The 25,496-nt window shown below is 49.1% G+C and overlaps 2 protein-coding genes across 2 annotated transcripts; one reads left to right on the top strand and one right to left on the bottom strand.

The window, feature by feature from the left end:
- The first annotated feature begins 882 nt into the window (after positions 1-882).
- On the top strand, positions 883-11,122 carry Rab5if (RAB5 interacting factor). Its single transcript, XM_021149121.3, has 4 exons — positions 883-1,171; positions 2,809-2,912; positions 9,951-10,080; positions 10,602-11,122. The coding sequence occupies exons 1-4, from the start codon at positions 1,058-1,060 to the stop codon at positions 10,641-10,643; spliced, it is 390 nt and encodes a 129-aa protein (XP_021004780.1). The 5' UTR covers positions 883-1,057; the 3' UTR covers positions 10,644-11,122.
- Positions 11,123-11,677: 555 nt separating this feature from the next.
- Positions 11,678-20,895, bottom strand: Sla2 (Src like adaptor 2). The gene is made up of 7 exons (XM_085832837.1): positions 20,802-20,895; positions 17,161-17,260; positions 16,757-16,843; positions 16,005-16,108; positions 13,071-13,220; positions 12,421-12,553; positions 11,678-12,084 (listed from the first exon to the last, which is right to left on the bottom strand). The coding sequence occupies exons 1-7, from the start codon at positions 20,893-20,895 to the stop codon at positions 11,967-11,969; spliced, it is 786 nt and encodes a 261-aa protein (XP_085688963.1). The 3' UTR covers positions 11,678-11,966.
- Between the last annotated feature and the right edge of the window lie 4,601 nt (positions 20,896-25,496).

The raw sequence follows: 25,496 nt of genomic DNA, 5'->3' as shown, positions 1-25,496 counted from the left end.
CAGCCTAACATTCCTCCCCGGGTTTGGACTGCAGACGGGTCATAGTGTACACCACAACGTGTCGTTGTACAAGTTCGCAGGGGGTGCTGCTCCTTCTGTCCTTCCAAAACACATCCTGGGATGTGCTAACAACACACAGTGAGGACGGGGTAGCTAGCCCGACACTTACTACTTTTCTATTCCCCCTAGTGGGGTTCTCCCCTGGTTTCAACTTGCCTCATCCTTAGGAAAGAATTTCTCTCTTGGGATCTCAGCCTCACATTCGGATCTCAGAAGAGAACGCTGAGCAAGAGGAGACGTTAGGGTTCACAGAATTGTTTTTTTCCCGTTGACAGGTTGTCGTGACCGGGGACTCACCATCCTCCAGCAGGTAGACAGGCTTGCACCATCGCCAGGCGAGGGGACTTTGGTTTGGTTTGTTTTTGTTTTGTTTTCCATAGTCATGAACAAAGTCGTGAATAATGTGTAGGTATAGGAGAGAACACACAGAAGGTAACTCCAACGCGGCAGCCCAGGGCTTCCGGGAACCAAGGACCCGGCTCGGGAGGCGGATCAGGATGCAAGGCCACTTCTATGTGTCGCTCCCGGGGACGAGCCGCGGCTCAGCCAGCAAGGAAACGTCCAATCTCGGCTTTCCTCGGAGGGGCTGTGCCTCAGTCTCCACAGCGCCTCCTCGCGCACAGGTCGCCTCCGGACCGCACTTGTCCCTTCTCGCTCACCGTCCCCTGGCGTCCGCCGGAAACTTCCATCACTTCCGCCCACCGGAGGGGACGCTCGCGCCGAGGCGTCGCCGAGCTTCGGAGCCGACCGCCGCGTGGCCGCCGATTGGCTGCGTGCACACGTCATCAGGGCCCCGCCCCTCCCTCGGCGGCGCCTGCTCCGTGGAGCCTCGCTAGCCGGCCGCTGGGCAGAGAGAGAGGAGCTTCGGCGGGCCACAGCGCCTCGCTGCCCGGACTACCGCTGCCGCCTCGCGCGCCGAGTCCCGCCGTCCCAGACCCCGACTCCCTTCGGCTTGGCCCGCGCGCCCCACGCCCGGCTCGGGCGGCGCGACGGGAGGATGAGCGGCGGGCGGCGGAAGGAGGAGCCGCCTCAGCCGCAGCTGGCCAACGGGGCCCTCAAGGTGTCCGTGTGGAGCAAGGTGCTGCGGAGCGACGCGGCCTGGGACGACAAGGTGCAGAAGGCCCGGCGAGGGAGGACGGGCCCGGGTCTCCCTCGCCCCGGCCGATCGACCGGGCGCGGCCATGGGAGCAGGGAGCGGGGTGCCAAGGGGGCCGGCGCGTAGTGGAGCGAGCGGAGCCCCTGCCTTACTCCACCGTTTGCTCCGCAGGATCCGGAATAGTTAGCGCTTCTGAAGACTGCGCACGTGCCGGGTGCGGAATCCCCGAAGTGCGTTTACTTTGCACATTGCGAGGGGTGGCTCTGTCCTTGCTCGCTTAGATGAGAAAGAAGACATGCCCTGTGAGCTTTAAGATTCGAGAGCCGGTTCTAAGACCACCTTAAGAGGGTGTGAGTTAGTAAGAAAGTCGCTAGACATGGGTTAGAAGAGGTTGGGGACTTAACGATGCACTCGTTGGTCATCTCCAGAGGATCTGAGCGTGGACGCCTCCTATCATTGCTCCATTCTGTGATCTTCAAGCCTGTCACCATGCAGCCCGATTCTAGATGGTTTGAAAAGAATGCTATATTTGGACTCCTTCCGTTGTTTGGACTGCTGAAATTGGGTTTCCCTCCCTTCAGTTCCGCCATGGAGGGGGGAGTACTTCCTGAAGGTGCCCTTGGCCTGCCCCCAGCCCTGCCCAGCTCTTGCAAAACCTGTAGTCTTTGTGAACTGCTGTGTCATATTTTTTATCTTCCCCGGTCCAAGGACTGGTGTCTGGAGTCCAGGGCAGTTCACAAACCTGAGTGCTCTTTGTTGGGTGAAACTTAGATGAGCTGGCACAGGCCTAAGCACACACTTCTCCACCACCACGCTTTCCTAACTTTGGCTTTCTCAAAAGTCGCTGTACAGGAAGGGTGGGAACTGAAGTTAATAGTTTTTCTTCCTGGAGACTCTCTAGAATTTAGCTGGCCAGCCAAGGGTTATCTGTGGCCAGGAGCACAGTGCCCATTGTCACTTCAAAACAAACTTCTATTTACACAGCTTCTTTTAAAGAAGTAACGACTTCTCTAAAATAAAGAACAGGCTCTGGAATTAGTCACTTAATAGTCTAAATATATCATTTCCCATCACACTTTAGTAAAAGAAATGACAGAAGAACCACATATGGAGCAAGGTGGTGGTGGTAGTGCACTGGGAGGCAGAGGTCGAGGAATCCCTGAGTTGCAAGGCAGCCTGGTCTACAGAGTGAATTCCAAGACAGCCAGAGCTACACAGAGAAACCCTGCCTCGAAAACAAACAAAAAAGAACCACATATGGGGACTAGAGAGGCCTCAGCAGTTTAGAGTGGGCTCCAATCCAAGCACCCATATGGTGAGTCACAACGGTCTGTAACTCCAGTTCTGAGGAGTTCCAATGCTCGTCCAGCATCCATGGGCAGCAGGCACGCACATACCTGGTGCTCATGCATATATTAAGATAAAACATACATATAAAATAAATTTAGAAAAAAAAAGAGCTATGTGCTGAGCTAGACATTGTGAACCACACCTTTAATTCAGTACTCTTGACCCAAGGCCTAGTTTACATAGCAGATTCCAGGGCTACTTAATGAGAGTGTAGGAAATATTTAATAAGCTTTTGTTTCTCCACCTGTAGCTGTCCTGTGGCAGCCACTCCAGATAACGCATACATTGTGTCTTTTCTATAGGATGAATTTTTAGATGTGATCTACTGGTTCCGACAGATCATCGCTGTGGTTTTGGGTGTCATTTGGGGCGTTTTGCCCTTGCGAGGCTTCTTGGGAATAGCAGGGTAAGTCTTGGGTATCACAGTCTTGTGGTTTTGTCTGTCTGAGACAAGAGCTCACTTTGGAGCTTAGAACTTACAGCAGCTCTCTTGCCTCGGCCTAATACGCGCTAGGACTGTGAACAAGACACAGTGCTCAGGATCCTCATTTCTATTTTTTATTTAAAAAAAATTTCTTTTAAAGGCACAGGGTCTCGTCTAGCCTAGGTTGCCCCGTGACTCCTGCTCCTCTTGCCTCCTTTTCCCAAGTGCTGTTGGTGATTACAGCCGTGCATCAAAATGCTTGGTTGGCTCTGTTTTCCTTTTATGACTGGCACTGTGTGCATCTGATTACTAAAGCAAAGAAGTGCGCATTAGCACTCCTGGGCTGCAGTGTTCTTAGTTCCTCGGCCTAGGAGCATCTCATGTCGGGGTACTGTCCTAAGACTGGGCCAGTCTGTTTATTCCTGGGTCTAACATGCCTTCTTTTGAGTGGTTATATTATTGGCAACAACTGTGGCCTATGTGGAAGTTTGGGAAGTTAGAGGAGCTTTGTGGTTGATGACCTTTTTGTTGTTTTGTTTTGTTTTTGTTCTTGCTTTGCATTTTGCTTGATAAACAGCTCTTGCCCTTGGCAGGAGTTATTTTCTAGGTCCCTACATTTTAAAAGTGGAGGCCTGACTTTGCACATTTTACTTTCCTCCTGGCCAACAACAGCGGCCATGACACCTGCTCATAGTTCAGGCTAGGCAGTTAGTGAAAGCAAGTCTGTGCCGGTGAAACTGCATTTAAAGGCAGTTAAGTTGGAACTGTGAGTCAGCTCTTATAGAAGGAAGGAAGAAGGCTGCTTTTTCTCTTTCCCATAGGGAATGTAAGTGAGCACTCTCCGGTCTCACCTCTCCCCCATGGAAAGCCATGCTGGTTGGTTGGGGGATGACAGTGTCTCTTACTAGTTCTTCTCCTTCTTCTTTTTAAAATGTGTATTGGTGTTTTGCCTGCATGTATGTCTGTAGGACAGGGTCAGATACTGGAGTTACAGGCAGGTGTGAGCTGCCACGTAGGTGCTGAGAATTGAACCCAGGTCCTCTGGAACCACTGAGCCATCTCCCCAGACTCTTACTGGCTCTTTAGAGAGGGGAAGTGAGTCTGTTTCAGAAATAGAGTTGTATAACTTCTTGGACAGTAGTAATCCCAAAGAAATAGAGAGTAGCTCCTCTTGTTGACAGATCTATTCCAAGACCCTCAGCTGATACTCAAAACCATATCTCTGAAAAAGTTTAAATTATAAATGAAGAGCTAGACATGATGGTATAGGTCTGTAATCTCTGTACTTAGGAAGCTGAGACAGGAGGCTGTCCATGAGTTTGAGACCAGCTGGACTGCATAGTGAGTTTCTGGCCAGTCAGCCAAGGATATGAAGTAAGACTCTCTCAGAAAACCTTTTTTAAAAATTACAAATAAATGGTTGTGAGAGATTAACAGCAGTAACTAATAAAATAACAACTCCACCCGGGCAAGGTGGCACACGCCTTCATCCCAGCACTTGGGAGGTAAAGAAAGGTAAGCAGACCGCCAAATTCCAGGCCAGCCTAGTCTACAAAGCAAGATCCAGGACGGCAAGGGCTGTTACACAGAGAAACCTGGTCTCTAAAAAACCAAAACCAAACAAACAAAAAACCCAACTATAATAATACAAGCCATGTAATAAAATTACATGGTTCTTTTCTCTGTCTCAGAATATTTAGTTGTCAGCCGGATGTGGGATGTGGTGGTGCACACCTTTAATCCCAGCACTTGGGAGGCAGAGGCAAACGGAGTTCTAGGCCAGCCTGGTCTACAGAGTGAGCTCCAGGACAGTCAGGGCTACACAGAGACCCTGTCTCGGGGTGGGGCGTGGGGGTGGGAATTAGTTGTTGCATACTACTTCTGCTAGTGATGGTGTTAGATATTTGCAGAAAGTATTTAATGGCTTTCTTAGTATATCCAGATTGTTAGCATTACTCTTTAATTTTGAGACTGTTACTAAGTAGAGCCAGGGTTGTTTGAGGACAAGCACTGATATTGTCACAGGCCTGATAACCAAGCCACCATTGACTGACAGGCAGGATAATCTGCAGTGTAAGTGGAGGAATGATGCGGTGAAGTGGGGCAGCAGATTTTACTCACAGCGTGGAGTGGCTGCAGTTGAAGTGAATACAGTTTTTTACATGGCACATGTTTATCTGTAGAATTTCCCATTTGCCCATGATTGATGGTAGATAACTGAAACCACACAAAAACCAAGGAAGAGGTACCTACTGTTCTGTGCCTCCTAACCAAAAAGGTGTCCTGCTTTTTTTATACCGAGCAAGGCATTATATAAGGAAACCATTAAGAGTTGATGCTGTGGGTGCTTAAGGTGGGTTGGGGGTGACGAGACATTGGACCTAGGATTCTCCTAGGTGGAGAAGGTGGAAGGTGCTGATCACCGCACTTGAGCTAAAAGGAAAGGCAGAGAACAGTGCCAGAGGACAAGGGGGCTGTCCACCAGTGTAAGGGAGAGGATGAGGAGGCTGTCCACCAGTGTAAGGGAGAGGATGAGGGGGCTGTCCACCAGTGTAAGGGAGAGGATGAAGGGGCTGTCCACCAGTGTAAGGGAGAGGATGAGGAGGCTGTCCACCAGTGTACGGGTGAGATACTTCAAGTTCAGAACTCCTACACCTGTCAGATCTTACAAGACTATTTTTTTCTCTTTGGTACACAAGCTGCAATGTATGTGCCTACAGAGGCCAAAACAGAATGCCAGGTGTCTTCCTCTATTGCTCTGTGCAATGTTGTCTTCAGACAGGGTCTCTCACTAAACTAGTAGCTTGCCACCCCAAGTTAGGCCAGCTTGCCAGTGAGTTCTTGGGGTCTGCTTGTCTCAGCCCCCAATACTGGAATAACAAATATACGTTGCCATGACTGGGCTTTTATATGGGTGGTGGGGATTTGAACTCAGGCCCTCGTGTTTATAGAACTAGTGTTCTTAAGCACTGAGGTATATATTTTTTAAAGATTTATTTATTTTTATGTGAGTACACTGTAGCTGTCTTTAGACATATCGGAAGAGGGTATCAGATCTCACCACAGATGGTTGTGAGCCACCATGTAGTTGCTGGGAATTTAACTCATGACCTCTGGAAGAACGGTATGGTGCTCTTAACCGTTGAGCCATCTCTCCAGCCCAACCACTGAGGTATCTTTACAGCCCTTAAAACATTAAAAATATTTTTACTAGTTTTCATGGCAGTCAGAACAACTTAAGATGTTGGTTCTCTCCTTCACCACGTAGAAACCTAGAGGTTGAGCTTGGGCCAGCAGGTTTGGCTCAAAAGCCTTTGCTCACTAAAGCCCTTTTGTAAGATTTTGTTATGATTTCCTTTTTTTAAATGGCGACTTAAACTGTAACTCTGGCTGCCTGGAACTCACTTTGTAGACCTACTGATTTCAAAGTCACAGAGATCCATCTGCTTCTGCCTCTATAGTGCTGGGATTAAAGGCATGGGCCACTATGCCTGCCCTTCTGTAGGATGCTGAAAGGATATCTCTGAAGACATGCAGTCTGGGAATGATCTGACAAGGACCAGAGTAGTTCTTTGCTCTTCCTTCTGTGTGCAGACAGCCTTTAAAAACTTCATAGAAAACTCCGCTTTCAAGGTGTAGATCTGCTCCTTTGAAGCTATATAGTCTTGGGCTTACCTGAGGTCAGTTTCCTCATCAGTAAAATGGGGACAAGGAGTGACTGACGGGTGGATTAAGTAGGGTGGCTGAGTAACTTGCTAAGTGGAGTCAGGCGTATGTCAGTCGTCCACTGCTGTCGTCACGTGAGTAGGTTTACAAACGGTGGGAAAATGTGCCCGAGAGAACAAGAAACTGAATGCACTTTGTACTGACTCGGCCAGTGTGTGGGGCCACTATGCCAGAGTTGCCCATTTCTGGGATTCAGTCCCACACTCACCGCAGCCAGTTTCTCACCCTGGACAAACCCTGCCTTCCTCTGGGTTGGCACTTTCCCCACTTTGGAAAGGCCAAGAACTTTGATTTTGTTATTTCTCCGTCCCGGCTTCCTTTGCTTTAGGACTGACCTCCTGGTGCTTGTCTCTAGTGAATTCCCCTCTCCAGTTTAGCTGTCCTCTGTCCAGCTCCTGTCTTGCTTTATTTCATTCTGTGTGGCAGTTGGTTACAGTAAAACTCAAGCTTCCATTTTCTGTAATTTGCTTGAGAACTGGCGGACAGCTCTTCTGTCTACTAAGGTGTTGCATTGATGACCCACCTCTGGGTCTCAGCTCAGCATAGGATCACTATGTGCTCAGATAATGCTTGTTAAACTGTTTCGTTTATATGTGTATATTACGTGGATTTATTTCGTGTGTGTGTGTGTGTGTGTGAGTGTAGAAGTAAGAGAACAACTTGGAGTCAGTGTTCCACCATGTGGCTTGAACTCAGATTGGCAGGCGCAAGACATCTCGCTGGTCCTTTTGTTGTTGTTTACTGCAGGGGATAGGGACTCACTGTATTATGCAGGCTGACCTTGGATTAATCTTTCTCATCCTCCGAATACAAGAATGACCTTGAACTATTAATTTGTTTCCACCTCATACTGGGTTTACCTGCTGTATGACTCTCTTCCTCGTTTATTCAATAGTGATAACTCATATTTGAAACACAATTAGGATGAGGTCCTTCTAGGGCTTTCTCATCCCTGCCTCTAACCTCACTTACCATAGATTTAAATGCCTTTATTTCTGTGATGGCTGTCTGCATTGGATATTACTTCTGAAAAGAAGTGCCTGTGTCAGCCTTTTCCTTGTCACCCCACTCACTCACTCACTCCATGGTCCTCACATCAGCTCATTATCACTATGGGCTAATCTGGTTTGGTTTTTCCAAATCCACACACGCACACACACACACACACACATGACAGGGTTTCTCTGTGTAGCCTTCACTGCCCTAGAACTCACTTTGTAGATCAGGCCAGTCTCGAACTCAAAAAGATCAGAATGCCTCTGGGATTAAAGGCATGCAGGACCACTGCCCAGCCTTTTTTAAAGAATTGTTTTGTATGTACATAGCATCTATCTGCACACCTGATGCCATGGAATTACAGTAATATATAGTGGAGAGCTATCGTGTGGTTGTGGGGAATTGAACTCAGGACCTCTGAAAGAGCAGCCAGTGCTCTTAACTGCTGAGCCATCTCTCCAGCCCCTTTTTGTTCTTAAAGACAGTTCTTATCCTAGCCCAGACTGGCCTTGAAATTCCAGCAGTCCTTCTTGCCTCAACCTCCCAAGTATTGGATTGCAGGCACGGGTTGACCCATTTCTAGAGCTAGCTTATTATCTAAGCTTTCCAGTATCAGTCTCTAGCTAGAACCAGTAAGTCAGCCTGTCCAAAATAAAGGTCCTTTGGGGGATAGGAGGTGGCCAGATGCCAAGATTTCTGGCAGAAGATGAGGGTGTGGCTACAGTATAATCAAAAGCCTTGTTTCTTTGAAATCCAAGAACTGTTGCACTCACAGCCCATTGGGTTTAAAATGCCTTTGTCTCGTCTTACCTCTTCAGCCACATGCTCATCTCCAAGACACATTTGCTCTCCAGTCCTGAAACACGAGTAACAGATGAAAACCAGATTTCCCCACTCCTGTTCCTTCCGCTCATGAGAAACCCATTATATTACTGTCCACAAACCAGACTTGTGAAGCCTGTACACCCAGTCCTCTCACCTCCAATAGGATACAGTGATTCCACCCATCACCCGGGTAGTGCTTCCCACACACGCTCACACTCCTTCCCCATCCTCTCTATTCATTGTGTTCAGTTTCTGCATCAGCTCAATACATCCTGGGGTCAGACGGATGGGCTTCATAAATCATCAGTTTCAACCCCATTCCCATTGCTGTTATTAGCCCCTAATAGATGATAAACTGGAGCCAAGGGTATCTGGTTTACCTCGTCACTGAGTAACAAGCTATTCATAAATGGCCTTCTCTTGGGAATTAATGCAGAGAGCAAACAATGTTTTTACTTGCTTTACTAGGCCATAAAGCAATTAAATATGTCTGTCTCTGACCATCCTTCAACTGGAGCTATGTTGAGGCTTATGGCTGGTGTAGGTCTTATTTAGGGTGGCACGACAGCCATGCTGATTTCTTCGAGGAGGTGAGAGAAACTGTGTGCTTTACATTGGAGAATGAGTGTGGTGGTGGTGAGCTCCTTTAACCCCAGCACTCAGGAGGCAGAGGCAGGAGACCTCTTGTGAGCTTAAGGTCAGCTGATCTACATAGTGAGACCCTATCTCAAAAAAAAAAAAAAAGTGTAGATTGGAGAATTGGGGCAGTGCTAGGAATGGAACTCAAAGTTGAGTGTGTCTAGAACACTAGACAAGTGTTCTGCCATTGCATTGAGGCCCCTGCCTTGTGCTTTAAATGTTTTGTTGTTGTTGTTGTTGCTGCCTTGGTTTGGTTTGGTTTTTTTCGAGACAGGGTTTCTCTGTGTAGCCTTGGCTGTCTTGGAACTCACTTTGTAGACCAGGCTGGCCTCGAACTCAGAAATCCGCCTGCCTCTGCCTCCCAAGTGCTGGGATCAAAGGCGTGCGCCACCACCGCCTGGCTGCTTTAGATGTTTTATTTCACGCTTGTGACTAAGAGTAGTTGTTCCTTCCTTAAATCTCCAGCTTACTTGGGTAGGCAGCTCCACTTAAGGTGTAGACATTTGAATTATTCCTTCACTTCTCCAACCCTAATAACTATCAGAGGCCCCCTGTGTGTGTGTCCGTGTATGTGTGTGTCTGTGTGTGTGTGTGTGTGTGTGGAAGCTGAGGCCCCTCTGGATAGACTTACCCAGACACTCATGATGAAGTAAACAGATTGAGCCTGTCTTCCTAAGATTGGAACTTTTGTCTGGGAGTCATCCCCTGCCTGGGCAAGGCAGGGTGGGGAGATACCACACATGGACAAAGAATAAACTGGAACATGGGGGTGAGGGGGAGAGCCTGCGGCCTCAGAGCTTACGGTTTGTTTGGTGTTTATTCCCCTCACTCCAGATTCTGCCTGATCAATGCAGGAGTCCTGTATCTCTACTTTAGTAACTACCTACAAATCGACGAGGAAGAATATGGGGGCACGTGGGAGCTCACCAAAGAAGGCTTTATGACATCATTTGCCTTGTTCATGGTATGTGTAGCTACAACACCTTCTGTTCATTTAATGAGATGCCAGGTTGCTAGAGAAAATAATCATTGACTTATCAAATTTGAGTTCAGACTGAGGTACATAGAAAGAAAAAAAGCCAAAATGTAGATATGTGTATATGAAATATATCCAGGGGGAAGCAGCGGCTCCCACGGCTGTCATCTGAAGTGTAGAGTGTCTGCTATGCATACAGTGACATGATGATCGTCTGCTCCTGAGCATAGGTGAGCCTTGAAAACATTATGCCAAATGGAAGACTCTACGGCTACATGGTCCCCTTAGTAAAACACAGATACACAGGGCCAGAGACAGAAAGTAGGTTAGTGGTTGCCAGTACCTGAAGGGAGAGGGGTACTGACTTTTTCTTTGATGTTTTGAGATTAATGATAATTATCCTTCATGAGCATCCTAAAGACCTCAGATTTATACATTGCCTTCTTCATGTGGGGGAGGAGCCTGTGTTGATCCAGGTGATGACATGAATATTGCTGTGTCTCCCATAGGTCATTTGGATCATCTTTTACACTGCCATCCACTATGACTGATGGCACTTGCTCCCGTCTCTTCTGTCCAGTCCAAAGGACCCTGTTACTACAGCACAGATACATGCTTATTGGGGCACTCCTGCCGAGTGGAACCGGGAAGACCCACGTCTCCTGAACTTAGAATCAGCGTGTTGGGCATCAGTGTTTTCTGCAAGGGTTGTGAAACTTTTCAAAGAACCATCCGCCTTTGGGGAAGCATTTCTGAATTTGTCCATTGTCAACTGTTTTTCCTTGGATACCATCATGTAGCAGCTGTTTGCCAGGTGGAGCTGCTGTTGAATTTGCTGCGCCTCTGGATCCGGAGGAAACATTGTCTTCCTTGGTTCTCCGTCAGGTGTACAGTTTTTAAACCATCACTGCATCTCAAGTCTTCTGAAAACACCATGTGTGTGGTCCATGGTACAATACAAGCAGCCATCTAATAAGTCTCCATTGTAGGATGTTTTCAGAAACTTGAATAAACAAATCTTTAACTGAAAGTGTGTTGGCATGCCTGGTAAACTAAAGCCTTGCTTACCTACTGACCTTACCCTCTGAACCTAGGAGCAGGGATCAGCAGAGCCCCTGCTCTCCTCCCACAGCAGCAGTAGCAGCCAGACTCTTTCTCTTTTGGCTGGAGTTGGTGAAGGTTATTGCTTTGGTATTGGCATTTCAGAGAGGGTCCACCACCTGATGTCCTGACTCAGTACTGAGATAGGTGCCTGGTCTAGATGTGAGATTTAAATGGTGTCATTTTGTGTTTGACCACCAGGTGGCAGGACAGGGGTATGCGGAGGACCTGGCTGTTTGAACTCTGTCTGAGGTTGGCTGAAAGGACATGATGGGAGATCATGGGAAGATCTGGATTGTCAGTCTTCCCCGTGCGTGGGAGTTAGGTGGGGTCTACTGCGGTAAAGCCATCCAGTGTTGCTCTTGTCAATGCTTTCTGAGCCATCCTACCATCTGAGATGTGTTTGCATTCTGGAAAAGACTTGTGAGCCTTCCCAATATTTTTTCTCTCCATGGTAGTGATGCTCTCTCTGTCTTTTAGTAGGGCTGAGTAGCTGCTGTATGGACATTACTCTCAGGAAGTGACTTATCAGACCTCAGAAGTATTTTATTCTCTGTAGAGGCCCAGCCCTGCTTTGAACTGCACTGCACATGGACTAGAAGTGGTAGGCAGGGGTGAGGCCTTAGGAGATACATGACTTATCCGAAAGCCCAGGTGAGGCCCGGAGTGTCTCTGCCCCACCCCAGCCTTGCCTCCTGGAGCTTTGTCAGGGTCAGCCGAGTTGGAGCTCTCGGTGCCACAGTCTTGGTTCTCTTTCTCTTTGTGCTCCAGGGCTAAGCATCATCCAGGGGGTCCTCAGCCAGGCTGATGTAGGAACTGAGGGACTCTCGGAGCCCCTCGCTGAGCAGAGATGCCTCCCCACTCGCAGGTGCTTCCAGAAACAGGAGGCTGCTGTGGATGGGGGACAGCGGGTGAAGGAGTCACTTCCCCTGTGCTCGCCACACAGTTCACTGCCTCAGAATAACACTTGTCGCTGACAAACTCAGGCTCCTCATTTCTTACTGATCTTACTCCATCTTACCTCCCTGTGATCAGGACTGCCACCCAGTCTAACCTTCATCCTACCCTGGCTCCCCTGAGGTCCGTGCCTCCCTTTCCCAACTCTGCCTTGTCCTCTACACTGCTTCAGCCTGGCTGGACTCTAGAAGTGTCCCTGAATGTGACAGCCCCATTGTGGGTTGTGAGTCTATTCTTACTCTGCCTTTATGTTTCAAATATTCTCCTTACCGGTCCAGCTTTTTCCAATTTAGTGATGATGTTGGCACAGTCACAGGTGGAGGTGTATCTTTGCCAGGTAGTGGCCCAAGCTTCTGCAGGACACACGGCTCCCTGAGGGGACAGCAGATGCCATCTGCTAGCTCTGTGGAAGAGATCCAAACCTGTGATATGGTACCTGCCCCAGGAGTTTTCTGTGCTTGGCATATTGAGGGCATGGTTGCCAAAAAGTAATAGGAAGTGATGGGTCTCATAAAGGCGGAGAGGTGGTAAAGGTCAGCTGGGCAAAGTTATGGGGTACTTAATTCTGTAGAACTGAGAAGCAAGTAGGGAGAGGTCAGCCTGGGACCCATCGTACCTACTGTATAGAACCACCTTGTAGGAAACCCCAAGTCAGCTTTCTCAAGAGGTGTCCCCCTACACACTTTTTTTCTTTCCTCAAGACAGGTTTTCTCGCCGGGCGGTGGTGGTGCACGCCTTTAATCCCAGCACTTGGGAGGCAGAGGCAGGCGGATTTCTGAGTTCGAGGGCTGCATAAGGATCAATAGCAGAAGTGCCTCCTCTGTATAGCTCCAGCAGATCAAGGGTCTAAGGGCACAACTGACTATCTCCTAGGCCCCTCATCCAGTCCGCAGTGGAGGCAAAATGCAAGCTCTACATACCAGAGTAATGCTCCACCAGGGCATGGAGTGAGGGGAAGGTGAGGCGAGGTGAGATGTACAGCCAGCCATTGTCAAGACGCTGTATCCTGTAGTGTCTGATCCGGTCCCAAGATGCAGGGCGGCTGAGTCGGACGGACAGGGAATAGCAGCCTAAGGAGGAAAGGGTCCAGGGTGGGTCCAGGGTGAGACCCAGCCCTGCCGAGGTTGGAAGAAGGAACAAACAATAGCCACAGCCCAGTCTTCAGGGGGATGCTGGGGTCAGGATAAAGACTATTAGTTGTAATAGGAGTCTGTGGTCCTCAGGATGAGTGAGCATTAAATATCCGCTGTATGGATAAAGACTCAGGTGGCACAGGGTTGGAATGAGAAAGTAAGTAGATGTCACCATGGCCAGAGAGAAAGTCACTCTGGAAAGTTTGGTGTTAACAGTTGAGTTTTACTTTCACACCCAACAATCCTATCTCATACATGGGGAAAAACATACCCAGCAGTGCCCTTCATAGATAACCATGCTCACAAACAGCCTGTTTGGGCCAGTAGTACAATAAAGTGCAGAGGCTGTACCTCAGTGGTAAAGTGCTGGCCTAGTGTGCACACTACTATGTGCTAGGAAATCCCCATGACCTCACACAAAGACCAGAGCATCCATCCCAATGACTGACCTGAGAACCAGCACTCTAACATCACACAGGATACTAGAACTCAGGGTCAGTTTGCGGTTTGGGCCCTTGGACCACAGAACAAAAATGCAGACTGTCACTTAGTATCTGAAATAGGTCTGACTCTCCAGGACTCCCGACTCCAGCACACACTGGGGTTTCTTACTCTACTTCACTACAAACGTGCCTTGTCCAGTGAGGAGCCTCACTGTTTCAGATTCCAGATCCCAAGACACATTCCTGATCAATTAAACCAGCTCAAGCTTGGTGTGCAGGCATCCGTGTTATAAGCTTCTCCAAGGCAATTCCAACATAACAGCTAAGAACTAGTTCTCAGCGTAAGTTCCCCAAGCCAGCAGTGTAAGCGAGGAGCATGCTCAACCTCAGTCTAGGACCCCTGTCAGCAAGCTGGGTGTGCAGTATCCCTGTAGGTAATTCTGTTGCATCCCTGGATAGAAACCCTCAGGTCTATAAGCAATGAACGAAAGTGATCTCTTTACCCAGGCTAGGTGCATGTGCCCTTCAGCTTAAGCTATGCTGTAGAAAGGGAGCCAGAAGGAGAGGGCAGGCTCAGGCTTGGGAAACAGCCATCCTAAAAGGTCAGCAAGGGAAGAGTGTTTTATATGTGTAAACTAGCAAGCCCGAGGGATCCTCCTGTCCCGTGGCCTCAGGACTAAGATTACAAGCATACATCACCATGCCAGGCCTTTCACATCTGTGCTGGGGTTTGAACTCAGGACCACATGCTTGCTAAGCAAGTACTTTTTAGACTGAGGCATCCTCTGGCCCCCTCTGCCTTTAATTATTTTTATTTTGTAGGTGAGGGCCTTACTCTGAACTTTCGGCTAAGCCTAGATCTCACTGTCAGTTCAAGTTGGCCTTGAATTCCTGTCTCTCTGTCTGAGTGCTAGAGTTAGCGCACCATCACTGCTAGCCTTCTGTCGAGACAGAGTCTCACACAGAACACATATGCCCTGCAGTCTCTATGTAGCTCAAAGTGACTTTGAATTCTTGGTCCTCTGGGCTCTGTCTCCCAAGTGCTGGGTTTCTGGCATGTACCAACTTGCACTAACTCCGGGTCTTTCTTCTGCTTCTGATGAGAGCGGCCTTCTGACTGACTGAGAAGTACCTGCTTTGCAAGCATGTGGTCCTGAGTTCAAACCCCAGCACAGATGTGAAAGGCCTGGCATGGTGATGTATGCTTGTAATCTTAGTCCTGAGGACACAGGACAGGAGGATCCCTCGGGCTTGCTAGCTGGCGATAGGGACGCTGGTCCCAACTTTTCTGTGTATCCTTCCAAGTCCTTGAAGATCTTTACGGATTCCTCTTGGCTCCTCCCTTACCACTCCATGAATTTCCCTTGTACATGCCCCTTCTTACGTCAGAGGGCAGAATGAACAGCACACAGGGTGGTCACTATACTCTGGCACCAGGCCCGAGGTAGGGTGGGGTGGGTAGCCGAGCACTGAGCACTTCCTGTGGCTTTTCTAGCTCACAGCCGGTAGGTCTGCAGGGTTCCAGTCCCAGTCACCACGGCCACCACCGACGTTTCCTGTTTGCTGCTGCTGCACTGGGGCCAGCTGCGCCATCATCACCCACAGCCAGCCAGTGTGTGTGAGGTTTGCATGAGGGTGAGGGGTTGAGGTTTCTTGGAAATTAGGAGAGGCTGGAGGAAGGTTCATCCAGGAAGCCCCTGAGGGAAGTGCATGCCCTGTAGAAGTGGAGAACAAGGAGTCTGACAGCCCACCTCAATTAGGGCAGACCTGGGAGGTATACCTGCCCTCCGGAGTGTCTCATCTCCTCTATAGGCTGTTACTAGCAAATTTCATATTATTGACCTTGAGGTCTCTGAGGTGCCTGGCTTGTGATGAACATTTTCCAAAAGATCATATCATGTGCTGTGTTGTGAAGGGTTATCACCACTGCTGGTCTGAGTAAAATCCCGGTTGCCAAATATAGACTAAGCTTGGATCCCTTTTGGTGAATTCATACCCACCTTGCTCTCTTGTCAAAGAATCCTCAAGGAAACAATGTAGCTCAACTCCAAGCCTAGGTCCCCACTCCAGGAAGTTTCCCCTTGATTGGGCTAGGTAAACTGTCTTTCCTTTGTCCTCATAGGCTGGTGGCTCCACCTCAGGTCCTTTTACAGTACAGGGCCTGGCTGGACTCAAGAAACCCCCACTGACTGTTTGGAATAGTGACAGCCTGTCTTCTGTGACCTCCTGTCCTGAGCCCCACTCTAGAGAGGTAGGGGTGGGAACTGCATTTACCCACCTCTCCTGGTCTGGCTCTCCCGGATGAGGAAGGCCCCTCCAGGGTTCCCAGGTAACAGGAGTAGTTCCTCAGCTTTCTCCCGGCTCAGGCCCTCGTACAGCCACCTGGAGGAGCGAAGAACAACAGGGTAGGCTTGTGGGTTTTCAGAGAATCCTTCCATACCTCTCTGTAACCTTGACGAGATCTGCCCTCCCTTGCCCTCTGGACCTAGAAGTTCTCTGTAGCAGGAAGAGCAAGTACTCAATAGCTTAGAGGCCCCCTCTGGCTTTGCTGCTGCTCCAGAGACTTTGGGAGCAGCCTTGTGATGGCAGCCCCAGGCTTTCCTTGCCTGAAGACTCCATTCCCAAATGTCCTGGGCTGATGGAGTGATGACAGCATCAGCTGCTTCCAGCCTTTGTCCCATTGCTGCCCTATCCTCCGGCCGCTACTGTTGGCCCACTCTCCTTTGTGAGAAGTGCCCCTTTGTCTTCCCACTTCAGATTGTCCTTATAGACTGTGTCTGTCTCCTACATGTCCCCTTCAGTGTCCTCTACACTTGATCCTAGCCACCTTCCAAAGCCCCACACCATGACACCTCCTCTCTGGGGCCTTCTCTGGGCTCCTAAGTCTCCTAGGCCAAGCTGAACAAGACGTGAGAGTTGTTCTCTGCTCTTTTGGAGGGCAGGGTCTAGGGTCAGCCTGTGATCCTGCATAAAGAGAGTGTGGGAAGAATGGAGGAAGGTCCCCAAGGTGAAGCTGCACCAGGTACTCACCCATGGGCGACTTTGGCCACATACACACTGGGCATGTGGTACTCCCTGCCTGAGACTTCCGACTGGACTGTCCACCAATCTCCATCCCTGTGGAGAGATCGCAGAGGGAGGGCACCACCTTCACTGGGAGTTTGCAAGTACCTGTCCTGCTCATTTCCCAGAATTCCCTACACCAGGATCCTCCTTGGGTGAGGGCCTGGCAGGCTGGCCAATGATCCAAGGCTTCCTGTTCCAAGGCCTGACCTCCACTGCCTCTCTCCCTGCAGTGTGTCAGGCTGCCAGAAACCACCCAGAGACGTGGCCATATGGGAACCTTCCAAGAGTAGCCCCGTGCCTCCCTTCTGGTTTTGGAAGTTCCTTCCCCCCCACAGTGCAACCTCAGGGACTCAGTGTGGTAGACTTACTCAGAGATGATGGTCAGCGGCTCCCCGAGTCTCAGAGATAGTCTGGCCTGCTCACCTGCTGGGAAACTGCCCAGGGCCACAGCTGTGACCTTGTGTCTTTCTAAAGAGAGGAATAGATACGCTTACCCTCTTAGTCAGTTCTCTCTCAAAATATGAGGTGTAATTGATTTTTTGCCTTGGCTCCCCTCAAACCCCCCCCCACACACACACACACAGGCCCCCTTCAGGAGAAGGGTTAGCCCTAGAGTCTGAAGTGTTTCCAGCAGGCTCCACAGAACTTGGGAAACCCCAGATAGCTTTGGGGTCTCCCATGAAGGCCTTCAGCTCCTGTGGGTAGAGAACCTGGTTCCTGGCCATGCCTCCCTATATGTCTCCCTCCAGAGAGTTTGAGAAAAAGATTCTACAAATTAAAAACCTACAGGGCAGAGGCAGGGGATACTGCTTAGAGGAACAGCACCTACCTAGAACATTAAAGGCCCTGGGTTCCATCCCTAGCACCGTAGTAAACCAAAACAAAAAACCCACTGCAACTAGAAGCCTCTATCACATGCATCTGAGGTGGGCCTCTGAAGGGTGGTGGGACCACACAGCAGCTCTCCAGGCAGGGTGGGGGGAAACACACCCCAGGAAGGCTAACAGCTTGGCCTGGGGCCCCAGGAATGACAGCATCGTGAGCTCCAGCACAGACACGTGCTGGCTGTCAGGAGACAGAAAGCGGGGTCTGTGAACAGAGGACAAGCTCCTTTTCCAGGGTGGGGCTCTTCCCCACACACCTGACTCTGGTTTTCTTGTTGTTCCTACGTCAGGCCTCGGGAGAGATGTCCACGTGAACGGGCTCTGTAAGTCTAGAGCACTGAGCAAAGGCACAGAGTGGATTCCCAGTGGCCTATGCCTGGGCCAATGAGTGAAGGCCCACGCTGCCCCTGAGAAGTGCCACCAGAGGCTGCTATTGCAGGTCTGACCAGGACAAGAGCCCCAAGGGAGCATATGACTAAGGGGACCCAGACCCTGCACATGAGGCCCACTGGGGGCTTTTCCCATCATTTTGCTTCTTACTGAACCCTTACTACTTCCCTGATGTGTGTGTGTGTGTGTGTGTATCTCCAATGTGCATGAAGGTCTCAAGGCCCTGATACAGCACTCAGCAAGGAGAAGGGCATAATTCCAATCTCCTACCACCCTGCTCATGGGCTCAGTCTGGGGAAGAGGGGAGCGTGAGGGGCTGTGTGACAGCTGCACCTCTCAGAAAGGGCCCCAGCTTCCCGGGAGGTGAAGAAGGTTCCAGTGGAGGAGTCACGGGCCTGGGTCATGGAAGCAGAGTAAAGCTAAGGCTCTCAGTGGCCAAGAGAACATAGTGGACATGAAGTCCAACTTGGAGGTCGGGCATTAGGTAGCAAGCAGAAGACAGTTCACCCAGTCTAACCATTCCCCCCCAACCCTGCAGAGCCTGCAAGTGTCTGTTGAAACCTAATTCACCTGCATTGGATCTCTTTCCTTTCCCTGTCCTTTCTCAGTAAGGATCTCCAAAAGAGAGACTTGTTAGCACATGGATACAGGATGCCAGGAAAAGCAGTCAAGGTCAACAGGAAGGGTTCTTTGTCTCTAAGAAGCTCCCAAAGTACTAAGGTCCTACAGGACTCTGGGATGCGCTCAAGAGGGAGCTGAGGCCCAGGAGGAGGAGAGGGAGAACAGGCAGACTGTATAAGGATCTAGGAGGTAGGTGAGAGCAAATTGTCCCTTGTTGTCCCTCTTAAAAGGTTAGTAGAAACCCCCACAGCAGGAAGCTCCTTAGACCACACTCCCTGTGGCCAACAATGCCTGATGACCCCTGAGGAGGTCTCTCTCACAGAAGAGCGGAACAAAGAGGCCTGGTAAGGGTCCTTGCTCTCCTGAAAGCTGTGTCCTTGCATGCCTGGCCGGTGAGCCCAGTGGCCCAGCTTCACACTTTCTTCAGAAAGGCTGCTCTGACATGCTCCTCTGCACACTCTCATCTCTGCAACACCCTGCCACCAAATCTGACACAACCATCACTTGCAAGGGTTTAGTTTCTGGCTCAGGGGCAGAGACTGGGACCATCTTGTCCGTTGTTGTCTCTTCAGTTTCTGTCACAGGGCTTGGCACCTGGCAGAGCCTCAGTAAGTTTAAGATTGAGGCAGGCCCAGGGAACAAATGCCTCCTAGACTGGGCTAGTCACAACTCATATTCCTCCTGGGACAAGACAGCTCCATTGAGAGATCTCCTCCTTTCCTTGGAGACTAGATAGAAGGGAGGAGAGATCCCCTGAGTGAGGTACACTTGCTGGGAGGTCACCACTCAGAAGCACCAGGTTGACTCAGTAGCCTGAGGCTGCCGCTAGCTCAGTGGAAAAGAAGGCGGTGCCTTGTGGTTTTCAGATCTCTTCCTGAAGGTATCCCACACGGAGGAGAGTGCTCCAGGGCCCCAAGGCACCGGGGATGTCATGGCCCTGTGGGGACTGGCACTAGAGAGATAAGAGGCTTAGGTGGGGAGCAGGAAGAGAAACCCACATCTTAAGGGTCTGGGGGTTAAAAACTCACAGCTTCTGCGCAAGCAAGCTCAGCTGCCAAACACCTGGGCTCTGCAGCCTCGGGATAGGTGGGGCCTCGGGGTAGGTGGGGTAGGTTGTTAGCTACTCCCCAAGCCCCTCCCAACAGTGCTGCTGCTAGGGTTGGATGATCTTGTTATCTGTCATGGTTAGTTCTCTAAACCGCCATGGCTCCACACAGCATTTGATAATGTCTGACCAAACCAGTCTGGCTATTTCTGTGAAGATAATTTTCTTTTTTTTTTTTTTTTTTTTTTTTTTTTTTTGGTTTTTCGAGACAGGGTTTCTCTGTATAGCCCTGGCTGTCCTGGAACTCACTCTGTAGACCAGGCTGGCCTCGAACTCAGAAATCCGCCTGCCTCTGCCTCCCGAGTGCTGGGATTAAAGGCGTGAGCCACCACGCCCGGCTGATAATTTTCAAACAAGACAATCCCACCCCCTGTTTTGAAACAAAAGGCAGACTCTTCCAGTGTAGCCCAGGCTATACATAAACCCACAGTTGTCTTCATTTTGCCATGTAAATGAACTATAAGCTGGTATTGCTGCGGCTAGCTTGATGTTCAACTTGAAACACACTTTTGTACATATGTACTGAGAGTGGAACCACAAGCTCCCGATGTGTTTATCATCAAGTATTCTTTCTTGTTTTTTGTTTTTAGATTTATTTATTTATTTTATGTATATGAGTACACTGTAGTTGTCTTCAGACACACCAGAAGAGGGCGTCAGATCACATTGCAGATGGTTGTGAGCCACCATGTAGTGGCTGGGAATTGAACTCAGGACCTTTGGAAGAACAGTCAGTGCTCTTAACTGCTGAGCCATCTCACCACCCCCCACCATCAAGTATTCTTAATGCTGCGTTCCACCCCCAAGCCCTCACGTTCAATGTTCTTGTCACTACTGCAGGCTCAACAGAAGCCAGAGCCTGTCTGGCTCACTGGGAAGGGTATCCATAGGCTTTCACAGAAGCTTGTATTGGGGCGGTGGCCGAAGACCCACTGAGGTACCGAGGGTTAGGTTCCTATAGCCTCATGATGCTTGGGAAGGGCCTGCAGGCCCCACAGACATTACCTACCTGGTTGCATGGACTCGGGTTCCTGGCCTGGACCAGAGGAGCTGGGGCTGGAGCTTGGGCTGTAGGTTTTCCCTCTGCTGGACAAACTTCCCATCACTCCTCAGCAGACGCTCAGAAGCACACTGAACCTGGAAAGGGAGCTGCTATGGAGTCAGAGCCCTGGATCCCAGTTTGGACCCCGATGCTTGACTGCCACAGAGGGATGACCTGATCTGCCAGGGCCGAGGAAAAGGCACCACAAAACTGAAGTAACTCAGCAGCCAGCCTCTCAGGACCTTGCCAGTCATCACTGTGTCACACTGACTAACACAGACTCCAGGTGGACAAGTGGGAGGTGATTTTCTTTTTTCTTTTTTAAGATTTATTAACTGTATTAGTCAGGGTTCTCTAGAGTCACAGAACTTATGGATAGTCTCTATATAGTAAAAGAATTTATTGATGACTTACAGTCCGCAGCCCAATTCCCAACAATGGTTCAGTCGCAGCTGTGAATGGAAGTTCAAGGATCTAGCAGTTACTCAGTCTCACACGGCCAGCAGGCGAAGGAGCAAGAGCTAGACTCCCTTCTTCCAATGTCCTTATATTGTCTCCAGCAGAAGGTGTAGCCCAGATTAAAGGTGTGTTCCACCACACTTTTAATCCCAGATGAAAGGTGTAGCCCAGATTAAATCTCCTTAAACTCGGAGATTTAATCTTCTGGAATCCAGAGCCACTATGTCTCAAGATCTCCATACCAAGATCCAGATAAGGATCTCCAAGCCTCCAGATAAGGGTCACTGGTGAGCCTTCCAATTCTGGATTGTAGTTCATTCCAAATATAGTCAAGTTGACAACCAAGAATAGCCACTACAATCCACCCCTTGTCAACTTGACACAAATAATATCCCATGTTTACATGAAACAATAACAAGGTTGTGAATACGCCTAACATGATATAACTATCCCTCGTACAATCGCAAACGCATTTGTAAATTTACAATGGGGCATTCATATTACTTTATAATCCTCGTTTCTGCAACTGGTTACGTGGCCTTAATTGGTATTTATAACTACCTTCCTCTACTACCCATTCTGTATTTCCTTCACCTTCGGCCAGCACCTCAGCAGGTCTTGGCTCTTTTCCTGGAGGATTGACCCATACCTTCATTCCTGATGGGTCTGCGTCCTTTGTCATCCTGCTTGGATTAGGCTGTTGTAGTTTCCCATTGACTTTAATCACAGGACATGGTAGTACTAGGAGACGCCCTAAGGGATCTCCTACACTCCAGACATAATCTTGCTTACCTCCATTGTGAAGAGGTAATCCAATTTCCCCATGGTAATCTGGATCTATCACTCCTCCTAACACGGTTATTCCTTTTTTAGCCTGTTGGTTTAAGGGCATTAGAAGCCCAAAATGACCAGGGGGAAGTCTGAGCTTCCAATTCAATGGAATGTTTGTTGTAGCTCCTGGTAGGAGCACTCCCCTCTCTGGAGCCAAAACTTCTAGACCAGCAGAACCTAGAGTTATGGGGACAGGAAGCAAAAATTTTCCTAGAGGGTCACTAGGAGTGATAGTAAGTGGAACTATTCCCTTTTCCACCCCTTGATTCCTGGACCCATGAATCCTGGCTATGGGTGAAACTGTACCATATATCGAGCGCTGATTCAAAGCATATACTGCCTTCTGAAGAACTCTACCCCAGCCTTCCAAGCTGTTACCACCTAATTGGCGCTGTAACTGCGTCTTCAAAAGGCCATTCCATCTTTCTATCAGGCCAGCTGCTTCAGGATGATGGGGAATGTGGTAAGACCAGTGAATTCCATGATCGTGGGCCCACTGTCGTACTTCTCTGGCTGTGAAATGAGTTCCTTGGTCAGAAGCAATACTGTGTGGAATACCATGACGATAGATAAGGCATTCTGTCAGTCCGTGAATGGTGGTTTTAGCAGAGGCCTTACGTGCAGGAAAGGCAAATCCATAACCAGAATAAGTATCTACTCCAGTAAGAACAAAACGCTGTCCTTTCCACGAAGGAAGTGGTCCAATGTAGTCAACCTGCCACCAGGTTGCTGGCTGGTCACCTCGAGGAATGGTGCCATATCTGGGGCTCAGTGTTGGTTTCTGCTGTTGGCAGATCTGGCAATCAGCAGCAGCTGTAGCCAGGTCAGCCTTGGTGAGTGGAAGCCCGTGTTGCTGAGCCCAAGCATAACCTCCATCTCGACCACCATGGCCACTTTGTTCATGTGCCCATTGAGCAATGACAGGGATGGCTGGGGAGAGAGGCTGACTGTCCACAGAACGGGTCATCTTATCCACTTGATTATTGAACTCCTCCTCGGCTGAAGTCACCTTTTGGTGAGCATTTACATGGGACACAAATATCTTCACATCCTTTGCCCATTTGGAGAGATCTATCCACATGCTTCTTCCCCAGATGTCTTTTTCACCAATTTTCCAATTGTGATCTTTCCAAGTCCCTGACCATCCAGCCAATCCATTGGCTACAGCCCATGAGTCAGTGAATAATCGTACATCTGGCCATTTCTTCTTGCAAACAAACTGTAATACCATGTGTACTGCCCGAAGTTCTGCCCACTGTGAAGATTTCCCTTCACCTGTGTCTTTCAGAGTTGTCCCAGAAAGGGGTTGTAATGCTGCAGCTGTCCACTTCTGGGTGGTGCCTGCATAACGTGCAGAGCCATCAGTAAACCAGGCCCTAGTCTTTTCCTCTTCGGTCAATTGATCATAGGGAACACCCCATGAGGCTATAGGCGCATGCTTGGCAGCAGATGGCATTGTAACAGGAGTAGAAACCATAGGCATTTGAGCAACTTCTTCATGTAACTTGCTTGTGCCTTCAGGACCTGCTCTGGCCCGATCACGTATATACCACTTCCATTTGATAATAGACTGCTGCTGTGCGCGTCCCACTTTATGACTTGCAGGGTCTGATAGTACCCAGCTCATAATGGGTAATTCAGGTCGCATAGTAACTTGGTGTCCTATTGTCAAACGTTCAGTTTCCACTAAGGCCCAATAGCAGGCCAAGAGCTGTTTTTCAAAGGGAGAATAGTTGTCTGCAGATGATGGTAGAGCTTTGCTCCAAAATCCCAAAGGTCTTTTCTGTGATTCACCTACAGGGGCCTGCCAGAGGCTCCAAACAGCATCTCTATCAGCCACAGACACCGCAAGTACCATCGGGTCTGCTGGGTCATATGGTCCAAGTGGTAGAGCAGCCTGCACAGCAGCCTGAACCTGTTGAAGGGCCTTCTCCTGTTCCAAGCCCCACACAAAGCTAGCAGCTTTCCGAGTCACTTGGTAAATAGGCCTAAGTAACACACCCAAGTGAGGGATGTGTTGTCTCCAGAATCCAAATAGACCCACTAAACGTTGTGCTTCTTTCTTGGTTGTAGGAGGGGCCAGGTGCAATAACTTATCTTTCACCTTAGAAGGAATATCTCTGCATGCCCCACACCACTGGACTCCTAAGAATTTCACTGAGGTAGATGGTCCTTGAATTTTGGTTGGATTTATTTCCCATCCTCTGATACGCATATGTGTTACCAATGAGTCCAAAGTGGTTGCTACTTCCCGCTCACTTGGTCCAATCAGCATAATGTCATCAATATAGTGCACCAATGTGATATTTTGTGGAATATCCAAACGATCAAGATCCCTTCTAACTAAATTATGACACAGGGCAGGAGAGTTAATATATCCTTGAGGCAAAACTGTGAAGGTATACTGTTGGCCTTGCCAACTGAAAGCAAATTGCTTCTGGTGGTCCTTATGGACAGGTACTGAGAAGAAGGCATTTGCCAGATCAATAGCCGCATACCAGGTGCCAGGAGATGTGTTAATTTGCTCAAGTAACGAAACTACATCTGGTACAGCAGCTGCAATTGGAGTTACTACCTGATTTAGTTTTCGATAATCAACTGTCATTCTCCATGATCCATCTGTTTTCTGCACTGGCCAGATAGGAGAGTTAAATGGAGATGTGGTGGGAACCACCACCCCTGCATCTTTCAAGTCCTTGATAGTGGCAGTAATTTCTGCAATGCCTCCAGGAATACGATACTGTTTTTGATTCACTATTTTCTTTGGCAGAGGCAACTCTAAAGGCTTCCATTTTGCCTTTCCAACCATAATAGCCCTCACTCTACAGTTCAGGGAACCAATATGAGAATTCTGCCAGTTTCTGAGTATATCTATCCCAATTATACATTCTGGAACTGGGGAAATCACCACAGGATGTGTCCGGGGACCTACTGGACCTACTGTAAGTCGGACATCAGTCAAAACTCCATTAATCACCTGCCCTCCATAGGCCCCTACTTTAACTGGAGGGCCACAATGTTTCTTGGGATCTCCTGGGATCAGTGTCAACTCAGAACCAGTATCCAGCAGACCCCGAAAAGTCTGATTATTTCCTTTTCCCCAGTGTACAGTTACCCTTGTAAAAGGCCGTAGGTCCCTCTGGGGAAGAACTGGAGAAAGGGTAACAGCAAAACCTTTGGGTGTCTTATCAGGATCCTTCCTCAGGGGAACCTGGCCACCCCTTCATTCAAGGGGTTCCGGATCTGCAAACTGGCTCAAGTCTGGAAATTGATTCACTGGCCGAGATTGCTGTTTACCACGATCTAATGTAGCCTTTCTTTCATTTGTTTGAGAATTTTTTTGCTTATACAAATCAAACAAATATGCAGTAG

Source organism: Mus caroli, unplaced genomic scaffold (genome assembly GCF_978045245.1).
Source record: "Mus caroli unplaced genomic scaffold, Mus_caroli_1 scaffold_2, whole genome shotgun sequence".
NCBI lineage: Eukaryota > Metazoa > Chordata > Mammalia > Rodentia > Muridae > Mus > Mus caroli.
This window is presented reverse-complemented; position numbering and strand designations above follow the sequence as displayed.